The sequence below is a fragment of the Myodes glareolus genome, chromosome 15 (genome assembly GCF_982192425.1).
Source record: "Myodes glareolus chromosome 15, mMyoGla1.1, whole genome shotgun sequence".
Lineage (NCBI taxonomy): Eukaryota > Metazoa > Chordata > Mammalia > Rodentia > Cricetidae > Myodes > Myodes glareolus.
The window spans coordinates 78,086,842-78,100,681 of NC_142040.1; the positions used below are offsets into that span (position 1 = coordinate 78,086,842).

Consider the following 13,840-nt stretch of genomic DNA (forward strand, 5'->3'; position numbering starts at 1 on the left):
CCCAGACAGAAAACTGGCATCAGGTGGTCTGGGCTCTCTTCTGGAGAAACCACAGCACCCCAGAAGCTCAGAATGTTTATTACACAGAGCTGAACAAAAAGGTAGAGTTATTGCATACAACTAGATAAGGAGACATGGTTATTACATTCTTATAATAAAGGAACAGAGTTTATGATATACAGTTGGATCAAGGGGACAGGTTTAGCTAATCTCAGTAGGCACAGCCTCTATAAGGGACAGTCTTCAGACTATAAACATCCAGGAGGGAGAAAGTTATAGTGGGCATATTTGCACCTGGCCTCCTGAGGAACATTTGGCATGCCTCTGAACCTCACCCCAGGGAGAAGACTTTGCTGTTCCTCTATGGGTCTGAGGCTCTGGGGTTGACATGGTTGGCTTGTGTCAACATACACATTCACCCAGGACTTGACACAGTCAGGGCTTTCTCGAGTTCCTATACTTTCAGTTACAGGAACTGTTTCTATGACAACCTAGCCATGGATGCAGATAATAAGCACACTGGTCTGCTTTGGCCCATCACAGCCCAAGTTCCAGAGAGCATGGCTATTGTCTTAGCTCTGTGTGGCGCTGCACCAATCACAAGCACAAGTGCCCATGAGATACAGGTATCAATTATAGCTATTGGTTAGTGGAGTATTCTGGCCCCAATTTCACAGAGAACTTTACCTAATGGTTGGTAGACCATTCATTTACTGGGACTATTTCTCTGGCATCTGTTGTGAAATATTCCATGAAATAGATGGAATAATAGAGTTAGGAAGCAAACAGAGACAGAGACTGAGAGTTCACATAGGAAGAATGTTCTTGCTTGACTTTGAAGGAATTCCGGGCAGCTGCCTCCTTCCAGGTGGTTTGAATTTGTTTTCCTGTGCTGTAGAAGACATTAGCAGACTCATTGTCTCCATACACAGCTGGGCTCTCCGGTGTCTCAGAGGCAGCATTGCCTCTTATCGGTCAGCACTACCCAGAGGGGTTGAGGAAGAGTCTGGCTAAGAGCATTCAGGAAGCTTCTGGAATGCTTTCACCCTCAACACTGTCAGTAGCAAGGTTAGCCCTTTCCTACTCTTATGTTGAGTCTCTGTGTTCTTCTGCCTTCCTATGCTTTAAGGTGATTACTTCAGAGCTCCCTGGATACTCCAGATCATCTCTTAATAAGCTTTCTGGATCTGCTACAAGAAACTTCCATGAGTTGGAGATGCTGTGGGTGCATGGTGTGAGCTTTTATTCATTTGCAAAGACTGATGATTACTTGGGAAAACAGAGGTCTGACCCAGGGCCCAAGTCATATGAGGATGCACCTTTCTGTGTCGAAGTGAGGGTCCGTCACACTAGAATCCAGTTATAGTTTCCCATTGGGCAGTACACATGGCCCTAAAATACTGGTATGAGATTCTTCAGCCTCAATTACGGGGTCTCCCTCACGCTGATGTGCCTGCCTTTCCTCTTCAGGCTGGAGTCCCGGAAGTTCCTGCTGTCTACTCTTTCACCGAAGTCAAACATGGGTTTCATAGCTCCAGCTCCAAAGACTCCTCCACAGTAAAGGTGAATATAGCGTGCTGATTGGGCCTCAGGACACAGCCCGGTGTCACCTGCAGGTCCACAGTCTCTCCAACCTGAGGAGAGCGATGCACTGAGCTCCCATTTGACTGATACTGTTTTACAGTTGTGGAATGGTACTCAGGCAGGAACAACAGTGAGAAACAAGGAGAATGGAGGGACAGAAATTCTCAGCCATAGGTGTCCGGAGGACAGGAGGAAGTGAGGGTAGAAAATGCAGTAAAGAAATGAAACTTCTGAAACTGAAGCAACATTGCACATGTTAGTGAGGCACACTGAAGGCTGCAGTTGTAACATACACCTAAGAGCTAGTTCCAGGACAGGCTCCAAAGCTACAGAAAAACTCACTCTCAAAAAAGCAAAAAAAAAAAAAAAAGATTTACAGTTAAGTGACAAAAACAGATGGTTAAGGGGCCAGTAGGGTTCTCTGGAAATAATGGCACAATTTAGAAGTTTTTGGTTTTGATATGGTACAAAATTAATACTACAAATCATGCTTCTAATTTGGAGTTTTGGTCTTTTCCTGGGCTAGCGATAAGAATGAGCTTCTCTCAGGATGGCAGTACCAAGCCGTCAGCCCAAGATCATGAGGAAACGCCTCTACTTTGTGGTACATGATGCTGCTGAGCCGTGACCTTCAGTAGAGTATGTGTTTTATGTGTATTTTGGACTGAAGATATCTTCCATTTATGATGATGAGTTCCTCAGAATACAAACCCCATTGTCATTCAAGAATAATCTATATAGAAAAATATTAGCAATAATAGAATCTAGGTGTTAAGTACATGTGTATTTTCACTTTCAAATTTTCTAGATGTTTGAAAATTTTCACAATAAAATGTTGAGGTATGACTTGGTAAAAATAAACATGGCAAAAGTTCATGTGTTGTGTATAATGTGGTATATAGTGTGTCATGTAGGTGGGGTTATTTTGTGTGACATGTGGTGTGTGGTACCTATAGTATTTCTGTATCTGTAGAGTATATGGAGAGCTGTGTATCTGTGTGGTATTTGAGATGCCTGTGATGTGTCTGTGTGGTGTGTCTAGAGTTTTATAAGTGATGTTTGCTGTGTGATATATGTTCTATGTATGTCTAGGTGGTATGTGATGCAACTATGTGGTGTGTGATATGTCTATGATGTGTCTTGTGGAGTGCTGTATGTGATGTGTGTTATGTGATATGTATGCTGCTTGTGTCTATGTGTTGTATGATGTATCTGTGAGATGTGTGAAATGTCTATGATAATCTGTATGATGTGTCTTGTGGTGCATGATGTATAATATGTGGTATTTGTGGTGTTTCTGTATGATGTGTGATATATATGGCAAATCTGTGTGCTGTATGATGTGTCTGTGGTGTTTGTTGTGTGTGGTATGTCCATGTGCTGTGTGATGTGTATGGTATGTGGTAGTGTCTGTGTGTCTATGTGGTGTGTAGCGTGTGTGTATGTTTACTAAATCTCTGTCCCTTCCTTGTGGAACAGGTCAAGAGAGTTGACTGGGTCAGGCCCATTTGTATTTGTGTTCATCCCTGAGGGTCACCACTAGTGTGGGTTCCTGGTGGTGGTGGCTGAAGAGGTATGAATTTTGAAAGATTTTGAAAGCTTCATTTTATGGGAAGAAATTCACTTTGCTTCAATCACTGATGGCTTCTGACAGAATGCTTCCTAATTTACAGGGGGTTCCTCAGCTGCCTGGAAAGGCCCTGAGGCTGTAGCAAAGTCCTCAGTGACTCTTTTCTGGACTTTTACTGATAGACATCGTAGAAATTCTGCTGTGACATGCCTGACCTACTCCAGACTCAGCCACTAGAAGTGACTTTGGGTTGTGCCACACCAAAGCAGGCAGCTCTGGGGCTTCCTTACTGCTTTCATGATTGTGAGACCCCATGTTCCTGGTTGATACTTGTCCTGGAGTTATCTCAAGCGCTCCATTTCAGGAGTGTCTGGTTTTATGGATGAGTTACTCAGAGACCCTAACTTTAACCCACTATGATGCCTGGTATGATGTCAAAAACCAGCAGCTCACATCTAAATCCACAAGTCCTCATCGGCTCCAGACACCCTAGAAAGGACACTGCAGTTTGGTCATCAGTGCCATTAATGGGTAACTCCACCCTCAAAACTGGGCTTCAGGCATGCCCCATCATGGATCTGAGTTACATATGCATTTTCATAGACTATGGAACAGCTTCATGGTACACGGTGCAAGGTACAGCATTATAGAGAGCCTTCATGGAGTCTCCTGGGACTCACTGGGAAGGGCATTCTGTAGGGAACAGAAGGTTACAACAGTGTGTGATGAGTCTTCCTAACTCTGAACTATGCCTGAGCAGAGCTATTGTCTACAAGCATCCCCCTTTTCATCTGGTTGGGACCCCGCTGAAGCTGTCACTTAAGGCCACAGTTCCAGCCAGTGCTGCTGACTGCGGCAATCAATTGCTGAGATACACCAGTACAAGTACATATGCATCAACAAATTTATTGCTTCTTTGGAGTCTCTCAGGCCATTGGGAGAGGTGAAGTCCACCTAGGAGGGACCTGCCTGGCCTGCTAGGTTTACTCTGAAGCAGTTCTTGAACCCAGAGCAAAGCTAGTCCAAAGAGGGATTGGATGTGACTAACCAAATTCTAAAACATACCACCAGTCTGCTGGAATCTGACATGATCACTCCCAGTCCCCAGCCGCTCTTGGGATCATCCACTGTGGGGACTCTGTACCTTCCATTAATGAAGCCTGAGCCCGAGTCAGACCTAGGGAAAATCAGCGTAGTGTTCTTCCCCAGACTCAGGTGTACCCGAGGCAGCAATGAGCCCATTTGCTGAAGATCCTGTCTTTGAAGTGCCTTTCAGAGCCCATCCCCAGACAACTTTCCTAGAGTCTCACAGGGAATTCTGAGGAAGCAAGGGACAGAAGGTGGATAAGGTTGACTGTAGCTCACTTAGTTGGCACTTACAACCAGATAAGCTAGCCCAGATATCCCTCTGCATATCCTGAGCAGATAGCTTATCCAGGATGGAAGAGGAGCAGATTGAACTCCAGCCTAATCTGGGATGCACATTGCCTGTGTGGTCACTATCTGCTTCTTGCTTATCTATTATCAGGTATAATTCTGATAAATTATCTGAAAGAAGCTCTCATTGCTGCCACTGTGGTGATTAGTGCTAGATGGTGGGACCTAGTCACTAGGAAAAAGTCTTGATTAATGTCTTTCTGCTCAAATACCTGAAAGAACAACAGCAATATCTTTTCTGCTATTACTTAACAATTTCGTAATTGTGATAAAAACTCTTTCCCTATGGTCCATTTGAGTATAGGCTGTGAAGGGGTCTGAGTCCCTCTGCACCAGATTTCTGTCTGGTTCTGCTCATTTCGGTGGGTAGTCCTCACATTGCCTGTTCTACCAAAGCACCACATATGTACCATATGTGCAGTTCTGTATCCGCCCTTTCTCTCCCTGCTCTAGTCCTCCTTACTCCGTGCCTCCTACATCCCGATAAACAGGAACCTCCTCCAGGAAGGTCCCTGATCTCCAGTGGAGACACTGTTACAGAATTACAAGTAGGAGTGGATCCTTAGCAAGTATGGTCACCCCTGCCACAGAAAACGAGCGAGAGTCCAGACCTAGGCGTAGAGTGACAGTGGGGGCAAGGGTGAAGGATGAGGGATGGGCTGAATGTGCAGCGGAGCACAGGCTTGGGGCGGAGGCCCACTTTCTCCACGCAGAGCCGTGAGCAGGTCTCACATAGCTAACGGTCAGTCTCTTGCTCCGCATGGGAAACACGGGGACTCCACCGTTAGGACACAAGACAAGGGAGACATCATGGAGAAAAGATGTAGAAACAGCAATACTGGAGATTAGGGACATTCCCGGAAGAGATTCTTGTTTTATTTCATCCATCACTACTTTTTTTTTTTCTGTTTCTTTCCCTCACTCTCTTACTCCTAAGACTCCTGTGACGTTTGCATCGATGTCCTTGCTGTCTTCTGGGTTCCTGGGATCCCTCTGCTCTGTCTTCTTCATTCTTGTTTCTGTGCAGTCTTTAGGTTGGATAATTCCCATTGTTTTCAGACTGATTCTTTCTTCTGCTCAGGTCTGTTGAACTTCCTGAAAGAACTCTTTGTCTCAGTAGTAGTACCTTCTAGTTCCTGAGTTTGTTTCCTTTCTGTAATTCCTCTCTGCAAGTATTCTCATTTGTCCGTGGCTGGCTTACACAGTTTCCTTAGTTCTTGGCTGTCGTTTCCTCTAGCTCATTTAGCATATTTAAGACAGCTGATTTAATGGGTTTGCCCATTAATTAAAAAGTCTGAGCTTCCTCATAGATGGTTTCTGGTGTTTTTTTTTTCCTCTCAGGAATGGATTGTTTTGTCTCTTTGTGTACTTTGTAATTTTAGGTTAGAAAAAGATAATTCCAAGCATTAAAATGTGGTAAGTCTCAAAATCAAATTGAGAATTTCAGGACAGGTATTATGAATTTTCAATTGTTGAGAGCTAAAACCATCCCTTTGTGACTTTTCCTAATAAAATTTGAAAATGTATACTACTAATATTGAAGCTTTTCTGTCATTATCAGTCAGAGACAAAGATTTCATCAGAAGCTTAACAGCATTTAAAGTAACAGGCCATTTTAAATCTTGAAGTTATTTTAAATCTTCTAGTAGATGCTAGGGGAACCCAGTGCTGCCAAGAGGGACAAGAGAAGGCGGGCATCTGCGCTGTTCTTTCAGGGTACCACCTAATGAACTAAAATATGTCATGTAAACTTTTGGAGAACAGTACCTCTCTCATGTCAGCCAGGTGCCTCCTGGATGAGGTATATTTCCCATATCTACAGAAAAGTACATGAGGTGGTGGCTGGCTCGTGCACCCTGTTCACTTAGGAAAAAGCAGCAGCCTCCGCTCTCCTTCACGTTTGCCTATTGCTTCAAGAACTTCGTGGGTTCCAGGATTTTAATGTTGATTCAGCTGTTGCTCATAGTTTTAGGGCTATTGTGATGTAACTTTTCCTGGGGAAACATGAACAAACATCTATTTATTACAGATGGGTTTCCTATAAAAGACCAAAGAAACTCTATCAGGAAAGACACCAGTCTATCTTTGTGAACCATTACGGTTTACTGTAACTACTTACAGAAATATGAGTGAGAGGCTATTTACAGGGGCATCACTATAAAGTCCACTCCAGCGTGGATGATGACTCACAAAAGCTGTATCCTTAGAAATCTCTGCAGGACTTACAGGCAATTCAGATTTGTTTACTGCTTTTATAACCTTTCTGGAGGGACCTTGTGAATCTTGTGACTTTCTGAGTTTCTAAAGTTTCATGAATTTCTTGAGCTTCCTAAACTTTCTAAGTTCAGTTAGCTTCTTGAAACTTCCTTTCAGGAGGAAATGTTTCAGTTCAAAGGAAATAGTCACACTACACAACAATAGTCTCTTTCTAGGGCTTTAGGAATCAAGATGCTACATGACTTCTGGGTTAGATTCAGGCACTCAAACATGCAATCCTAGTAGAGACATCGATAGTCTTTTCTCATAAATCCCCACCCAAGTCTTCCACCATCTCACCCACTCTGCTGTGTTTAACTTTCATTTCAAATCAATAGTACATTTTCTCCTTATTATGATTTTTAAAATTATCCTTATATTGCTATGGTAATATGGTGTTTCATCTTTGTTCCTTGGGTCCTTCCCGTTCCTTCTCTGTTTTTCTTGCACTTCCTTGTTTGCACTAACATTCCTGCATTGCTGTTTTCACTTGAGGTGGGCCTCCCATTGCTGCCTCAAGGCTCAGTAAATTCTGTGGTAGGACTGGTTGTAGGGCTTCTCATCTCGCAATCCTCTGCCCTCCCCTACATCAGCATCCCCTGCTAGAGGACAGGATATTCTATCTTCTTCCACATACTCCCCTGACCAGGCCTTCTATACTCTGGTGCCTCTGACTTCTCTCCTTCTGGATGCTGTTTTTGGTCCACTAGTGTTTGTTTCCCTGTGGGATTTCCTCCTGGTATAATGTACTCATCTATGAACCTATTGGCACCCTGACTATATTTTTTAGAATTAGATCACTGAAGGGATACCATATCATTGAAACAAATGATAAATATGCTACTTTGACTTAAAAGTGTCTTAAAATGACTTTACTATTTGCAAGTAAAAAAATGATAAAGAAAAGTTTTATATAGTAGTTATCTATCCATCTTCTTAGTATATATGGGGCACAGACTTATCAGCTGCCTAGACAATAGAAGCACCGGGGCCAGGGACAAAATACTTCTGTTTAGCATGTAGGTTTAAAAACAAATGGTATGGAACTCACTATCGCAATTACTGGGCCTGATGGCTCTGGTGTGCCCCATGGTTCCTTATTTTCATGTTGGAAACTTTGCCTATCACAGACCCCTCCACTTGTCAGGCTCTGCACAGCTCATCTTTTTCCTGGTGTGCAGAAAAGAAAGAAACCCAACATTCATCCCCGGTGCAGCTATACTGTTGTTCCCACATATGATTATCTAGGCCCTAAGTCCTAGATGAAGGACACGCTTGCTGGCCTCCCTACCTCTGCATGTGCTTTCTGATTCACTTTACCCAGTTTTACCGAAGAAGAAACCACACTAACTCTGTCCATTGCTTCCTTTTCCTCTATAGAGAGTGCTAAGTGGACAAAGAAGACAAACTGCTCTTTAACAGAGACAATGATGAAAGTAAACACTTAGTTCATGTAGGTAGTTTTCAGTTAGGGTAATATAGGGATCTATCCAAGTTTTATTCAATAGAGTGTTAAATATTTTCTTTATTTAAAAAATGTCATCAGGACCAGCAAGATGGCTCAACAGATAAAGGTGCTTACTGCCAAGTTAGATGACCTGAGTTAGATTCCAGGACCCATGTGGTGAAAAGAGAGAACTAATTCCTACAAATTTTCCTGACTTCCATATGCATGCCATGGTACCCCCATTAAGTAAATAAATATAATAAAATATTTAAAGTAAGTTATCAATGAACAGTGAAGGGTTCCTGTGATCCTCCTGCCTTCCAAGAAGGTAGTTACGGTCCACAATACAAACACTGTTTTCATCTTCAGAAGCATGCTGCTGCTGAGGTACAGAAAAGCTTGTTTTGTTATTTCTAGACCATTTGTTTTTATACTTTAAGTATGCTAGAGCTATTTTCTCTCAATTACACTAGTATGAGAACTCTAACAAGGGACCAACCCCTGAAATTCCATGATAGTTTTGTATTAAATGTCTTTGACTTGACCTGTCCTATACGTCTGTTTACACAGTTAGGAATATCTATCTACTGCATTGAAAATTCATTAGAAGATGAATGATCGATTCTATCAGAATCAAGTAGGATGTATAAGCATTAGAAGGCTGTTCTAGTTAGGGCTGTTATTGCTGTGATAAAATGCCACGACCAAAGAAACTTGGGGAGGAAATGGTTTATTTGGCCTACATTTCCACATCATCGTTCATCATCAAAGGAAGCCCGGTCAGGAACTCAACCAGGGTAGAAACCTGGAGGCAGGAGCTGATGCAGAGGCCATGGAGGAGTGCTGCTTATTATTTTGCTCCTCATGGCTTGCTTAGCTTATTTTGTTATAGAATCCGGGACCACCAACCCAGGGATGGGCTGGGCCTTCCCCCATCAATTACTAAAAAGAAAATTCCCCATGGGCTTGCCTACACCCCAGATCTTATGGAGGCATTTTTTAAATTGAGGCTCCTTCCTTCCTCTCCAGTGGCTTTAGCTTGTGTCAAGTTGACATAAAACTAGCCAGCATAAGCTGGTCAAATAAAATAGGAAAATTGTTCTTAATCTCCTTACCACCTGTTTCTAGATGAGAAGTACGAGGTGTGATTGGACCAGAAAGTGAGGTTTCAGCCCCTTCCTATTCTGTTACGGTGTCTTTCTAAGACAGAACTAGTTCCTGATCCTGCCACGCCAGCTCAGGACACTCTTACAACCTTTCAGGAACATGTCATATCAGACAGGAAGGAAAGACAGTGAGAACCTTCTCACCTTGGGTGTGGTGCTACAGACTCCTCTGGTAGGTCAGCATCTCTCCCCAGCTACATAATCTGAACATGTGAACAAACCTGACCTTCTCTTCCAGGAATAGATGGTTTCCCCCTTTTGTCTGAGTGATCTGTGCTCAGTTGAACACTTGGAGGATCTTATGAAGTTCTCTCCCAGGTCTCATGGCTTTTCCAACTTTGAGGTTACTGCCTGGGTTCTCCACTTTACTCCACAGTTGGAAGCTACTATGGTCTCATCTTTCAGAGACCATAGTCCTTTGCTGTCTTGTTTTCAGACATCCATTTTGTGTCACTTTATAGGGAGAGGGAACTCCATCCTGTTGGGAGGCCCTCTGCGACAGTTATTCCCATGTCTTAATAAAGACTATGTGTCTTTATAAATATTGCTCATGAGCAAAGCATTGCTCAAACATACTCAGGCTCCTTCTGTTACCGAGTGGGCTGTGAACCACACACTTCATACAACATCAGAGACCTTCAGACCTGTATTCTCCCTCTGTACACAGGAAGATGGGTGATCTGTTATATAGTAGGATATAGTAGATATATAGTCAGGATATATAGTAGATGTCCACCACATGGGTAGAGTACAACGATGTCATTCTCTGCATCACTGCTATGGGCTTACAAGGAAAGGAGGAGCTGACAGTGCCCCTCCTTCTACAGGGATGGAGACTTCCTGGCCACAACAGGTAGATCCACTTTGATTTTATCTTCCATTAGGGCTGAGCTTCATTGTTGACCAGTGTGACTGGAGTCCCAGGACAAGGCTGCATAGGCAAATTTCAGTGTGTGCTACTGAGAAGAAGGAAGCTCTTAAAAACTCCCTTTTGTAGCAGGATGGAAGTCTATAGCCAATATGAGCCACATTTTGCCTCCACAGGTTTCATTCATGGTGACAAATGCAATCCACACAAGTTGAATTATTTCCTGTGGAGGGGAACACTCTGACCAGCCTTGAGGCCATATGGTCAAGAATGTTTTTAGCCAGAAGAAGCAAAATTTTAGGTTCTTATAACTTGAAACATTTTTAATACTAAATTTTAAGGATTATAGTTGAAAAATAAAATGTGATAACTGAGTTAATAGAATGTATAAATGTTTATCGTGTGTGATAAATACAGAAGCATAACAAGGCTTTGTCACGGAGACGTTCAGTGAGAACCACTGGCCAGGTGAGGAGGGTTGCTGGGCTGCTAGCTCAGATGCGCCCCAGTGGAAAGGGTCACTTGTCCATCTCTATGCTCTGTGTGGGACAAGCTGCCTCCAGTGTGCTCCTTCTCTGCCTCAGATGGGATTTCTGGGGGTCAAAGTCAACCAGAGTATCATTGTGGCTGGTAGGGGGACAGTCAGCAGAACCCCAGGCTTGAAGAAGCTCACCTATTAATAGAGTTTTCTGTGATCCTTTAGCTGTGCTACACTGTAACTCAGTGACAACCTGACCCTGCCTGTGACTCTGGAAGACAAACTCTTGGAATGGAGCTGTGCTAGACAGGAATTAAGCTGAGGCTCAAAGCAGACCCTTGTTTAAGGCTCTCTAAATTTGGCCCTATATAGGTACAAAGTTGTAGGGTGGTATGCAAGGAGAACTTGGCCATCTCCAGGCCTGCTTGTTCACAAGGCTCATACTGAGCAGAGCAGTGGCAGGGTCCCAAGGCTAGGCACTCCTCTCTTCCCTAGGGGTTTAAGCTCTGACCCAGGCCCCAGAGCTATGAGACCCCTGGTCTCAGTCTGGCTGCCAGGCTTTTTTCGTGTTTGACAGCCACTTAGGGACTGAATTTGCTCATGGCCATTGTCAGTGAGGGTCATAGGCGGGGCCTCCCTGGCATCTTCAGCCGTGGCATGAAAAGAAACTGGCCATATCTGTCCATGATGGTTTAAAACATGCCAAGCTTTTCCCAACAGTAAGAACATCACCACAGTCCCTCATTCTCAGCATAGTCCCCATACCCCACAGCCCAGCTACCCTTATCACTTCCCGGGGACTGTCTTGACTCGAGGTCTGTGTACATCTCTGTTATGTTCTTGTAAAGCAGGACCCAACTTCAAGGCCAGCAGGGCTTTAACCCACCCAGAGTCAGTCTTTGCCTTTATCAGTATTGCTGAGCCTGGACCCCCTTCTACTCATGTCTGCCTAGTCCCCACAAGGATGGGAAGAATGAGGGATATATATATATATATATATATATATATATATATATATATATATATATATATATATGATGGTCTGGACCTCACCTGTGTGCTCACACCTACAAAGAGATGTGATTTGGCTTGGGGGACATACATCCTACAGAATTAATCAGAAGATACCCTAGGATGCAGGCTAGGCCCAGGCTATGGCTGCCAGCAGCAGCAGGGCACTTTCGTGCCTACCTCAGGACTTTAGAGAGACACAAAGGCCGTCAACAAAGGCTCCTGCCAGGCAGTAACAAATCTGTGGAGCTGTTTGCTTGAAGACCCCGAAGCACTAGTTGCTCTCCCAGATTTGGTGCAGGATCCCTGCACAGGTTGTCTGCAGGTGAGATCCTTGAGGCTTCAGCAGCTACCATGCTGTAAGAGGGTCAGGTCAGAAGACACTCTTCGAACCCTAAGTTCATCAGGCTGACATCTTGGACCATGGTTGTTAACAGCAGGTCCTCCAGAACTTTTTAATATTGATACAAGTCTGCAGAGGACCTGGGTTTGGTTCCCAGCACCCATATTGGACATCTCACAATTACCTGTAATTCCAGTTCTAGACACCTAGAATACCCATCTGACCTCCAAGGGCACCTGGCAGACAAGTGGTGCACAAACTGACTAACAGGCATATACACATACTATAAATAAAAAAAAATAGTCGCTTTTTGAAAATAGGCTGGTAGGAACATAAATATGAATGCCAGTTTTCCAGTACATCACTTACATTTTGATTTTCAGGAGACGATGGGGATTGGGGCTTTGTGGGACTTAACACAAGTGGCCAAGCCAGGACTCCATAAAAAAGAGCTGAGTGACAGAAAAGGGCCTGGGTCTGGTTCCCACAGTTCTGTACTCATAAGACTTCCACTGTGGGAATTCGCAGGTGAGCAAGAATTAGAAGTGACTTTGAGTCATTTTTGAGTAGCTGAAGAAAGCAGGGAGTCTGGAGATTTGAGAGTCAGAGACCACCAGAGAGAGGGAGGGGTAAATTGCTCCAAGCGCACAGGTAGGCCTCGTTCTTAAGTTTCAGAACAAGGTACCCTCAAGCATGAGCTAATGTGTCAGACATTCATCTCCCAACTCCCCTTTGGGCTGACTTGGCTAGAGTCTAAGACAACCCGGAGGACGGAGAAGTCTATTGCCCCAAAGCCTCTGCCTCCAGCCCCGCTGCATCACCTTACCAACCCCATAATCTTCTACAGAGTCACCTTCTCCTGCGGCAGGGAGGCCATGACCTCACCACAGAGTCAGCAGGGTAGAGATCCCGTGGCAAGTATCCCTAGAAGGAAGCAAAATCAGCAGACTCTCAGCATCTTTCTCATACAGGTAACCGTAGCGGCCAGCATCTCCTCACGCGCACCAAGCTCTCGTGTAGAAATCAGCAGCCAGCTAAGCTCTCTGTAGGCTGCGACTGCGCCACCAGCCTCAGCTTCCCCTCTTGGGACTGGCCGCACGCCCGGCGCCCCAGGGCCAGGTGTGCCCCACTAGCTCTTCCCTAACCATCGCCCGGTTCCCACGCTCCACAGCTCCACAGACAACCGCGCCCTGGGTCGAGCTGCGTCCATAGGCCGGCAGTGCCTGCGGCAGCCCTTGTAAGGCAGTAGCGGCCTCCGGTCTCGGTGCAGCGCGCTCCGGTCGGGAGGAGCCTCAGTGCGCGCCTAGGCGGGGCAGTAGGAGGAGGGGCACGTGGGCAGGGCTGGAGGGCGGGGCCCGGGCGGGCGGCTCGGAGAGCTCAGCGCCCCGGGCGCAAGTCTAGTCGCGGAGGCGCACCAGTGGACTCGTCTAAGAGGTAAGCTAGCGCTGGGCGCTGTCCGTGGTCCGAGGCACGGGTCCGGGGCCCTGGGCTCAGGGCGCCTCCGGTCTGTGAGGCTGGTCACCTGCCACTCTCTGCAGCGGCGCGATCAGCTCCCACTGCTGGAGCGGTGGTTCCTGGAGACCTCGGTGCAGTGGTGTCAAGAATGGGTATGCGTGTACACTGAGCCAAGCGCATTGCGTCGCCCCTTAATACGGTGGACTGAAAGCACCCCACGGTTCC

General features: G+C 45.2%; 2 protein-coding genes and 1 long non-coding RNA gene across 6 annotated transcripts in view; 2 read left to right on the forward strand and 1 right to left on the reverse strand.

Moving 5' to 3' along the window:
• LOC125416224 (palmitoyltransferase ZDHHC11-like) overlaps positions 1-2,458 on the forward strand; it is a 32,619-nt gene extending 30,161 nt beyond the window's left edge. For all 3 annotated transcript variants that reach the window (XM_048459080.3, XM_048459070.3, XM_048459088.3), the window contains 2 exons: positions 1,471-1,563; positions 2,111-2,458. In XM_048459080.3, the coding sequence (XP_048315037.1) occupies positions 1,471-1,561 (91 nt within the window). In that variant the 3' untranslated portion in view covers positions 1,562-1,563; positions 2,111-2,458. The remainder of the gene's footprint in view (positions 1-1,470; positions 1,564-2,110) is intronic.
• Positions 1-13,509, reverse strand: LOC146891515 (uncharacterized). Of its 2 annotated transcripts, none has more exons than XR_014996969.2 (2): positions 12,530-13,509; positions 1-1,820 (listed from the first exon to the last, which is right to left on the reverse strand). It is a non-coding gene; the product is annotated as an uncharacterized LOC146891515 (long non-coding RNA). The 2 variants fall into 2 exon arrangements; XR_014996968.2 differs by having other exon boundaries at positions 1-6,585.
• The window catches only part of Tppp (tubulin polymerization promoting protein), a 23,699-nt gene continuing 23,367 nt past the window's right edge, over positions 13,509-13,840 (forward strand). Inside the window, exon 1 of the mRNA XM_048459103.3 lies at positions 13,509-13,594. The gene's annotated coding sequence lies outside the window, so the exon portion shown is untranslated. The remainder of the gene's footprint in view (positions 13,595-13,840) is intronic.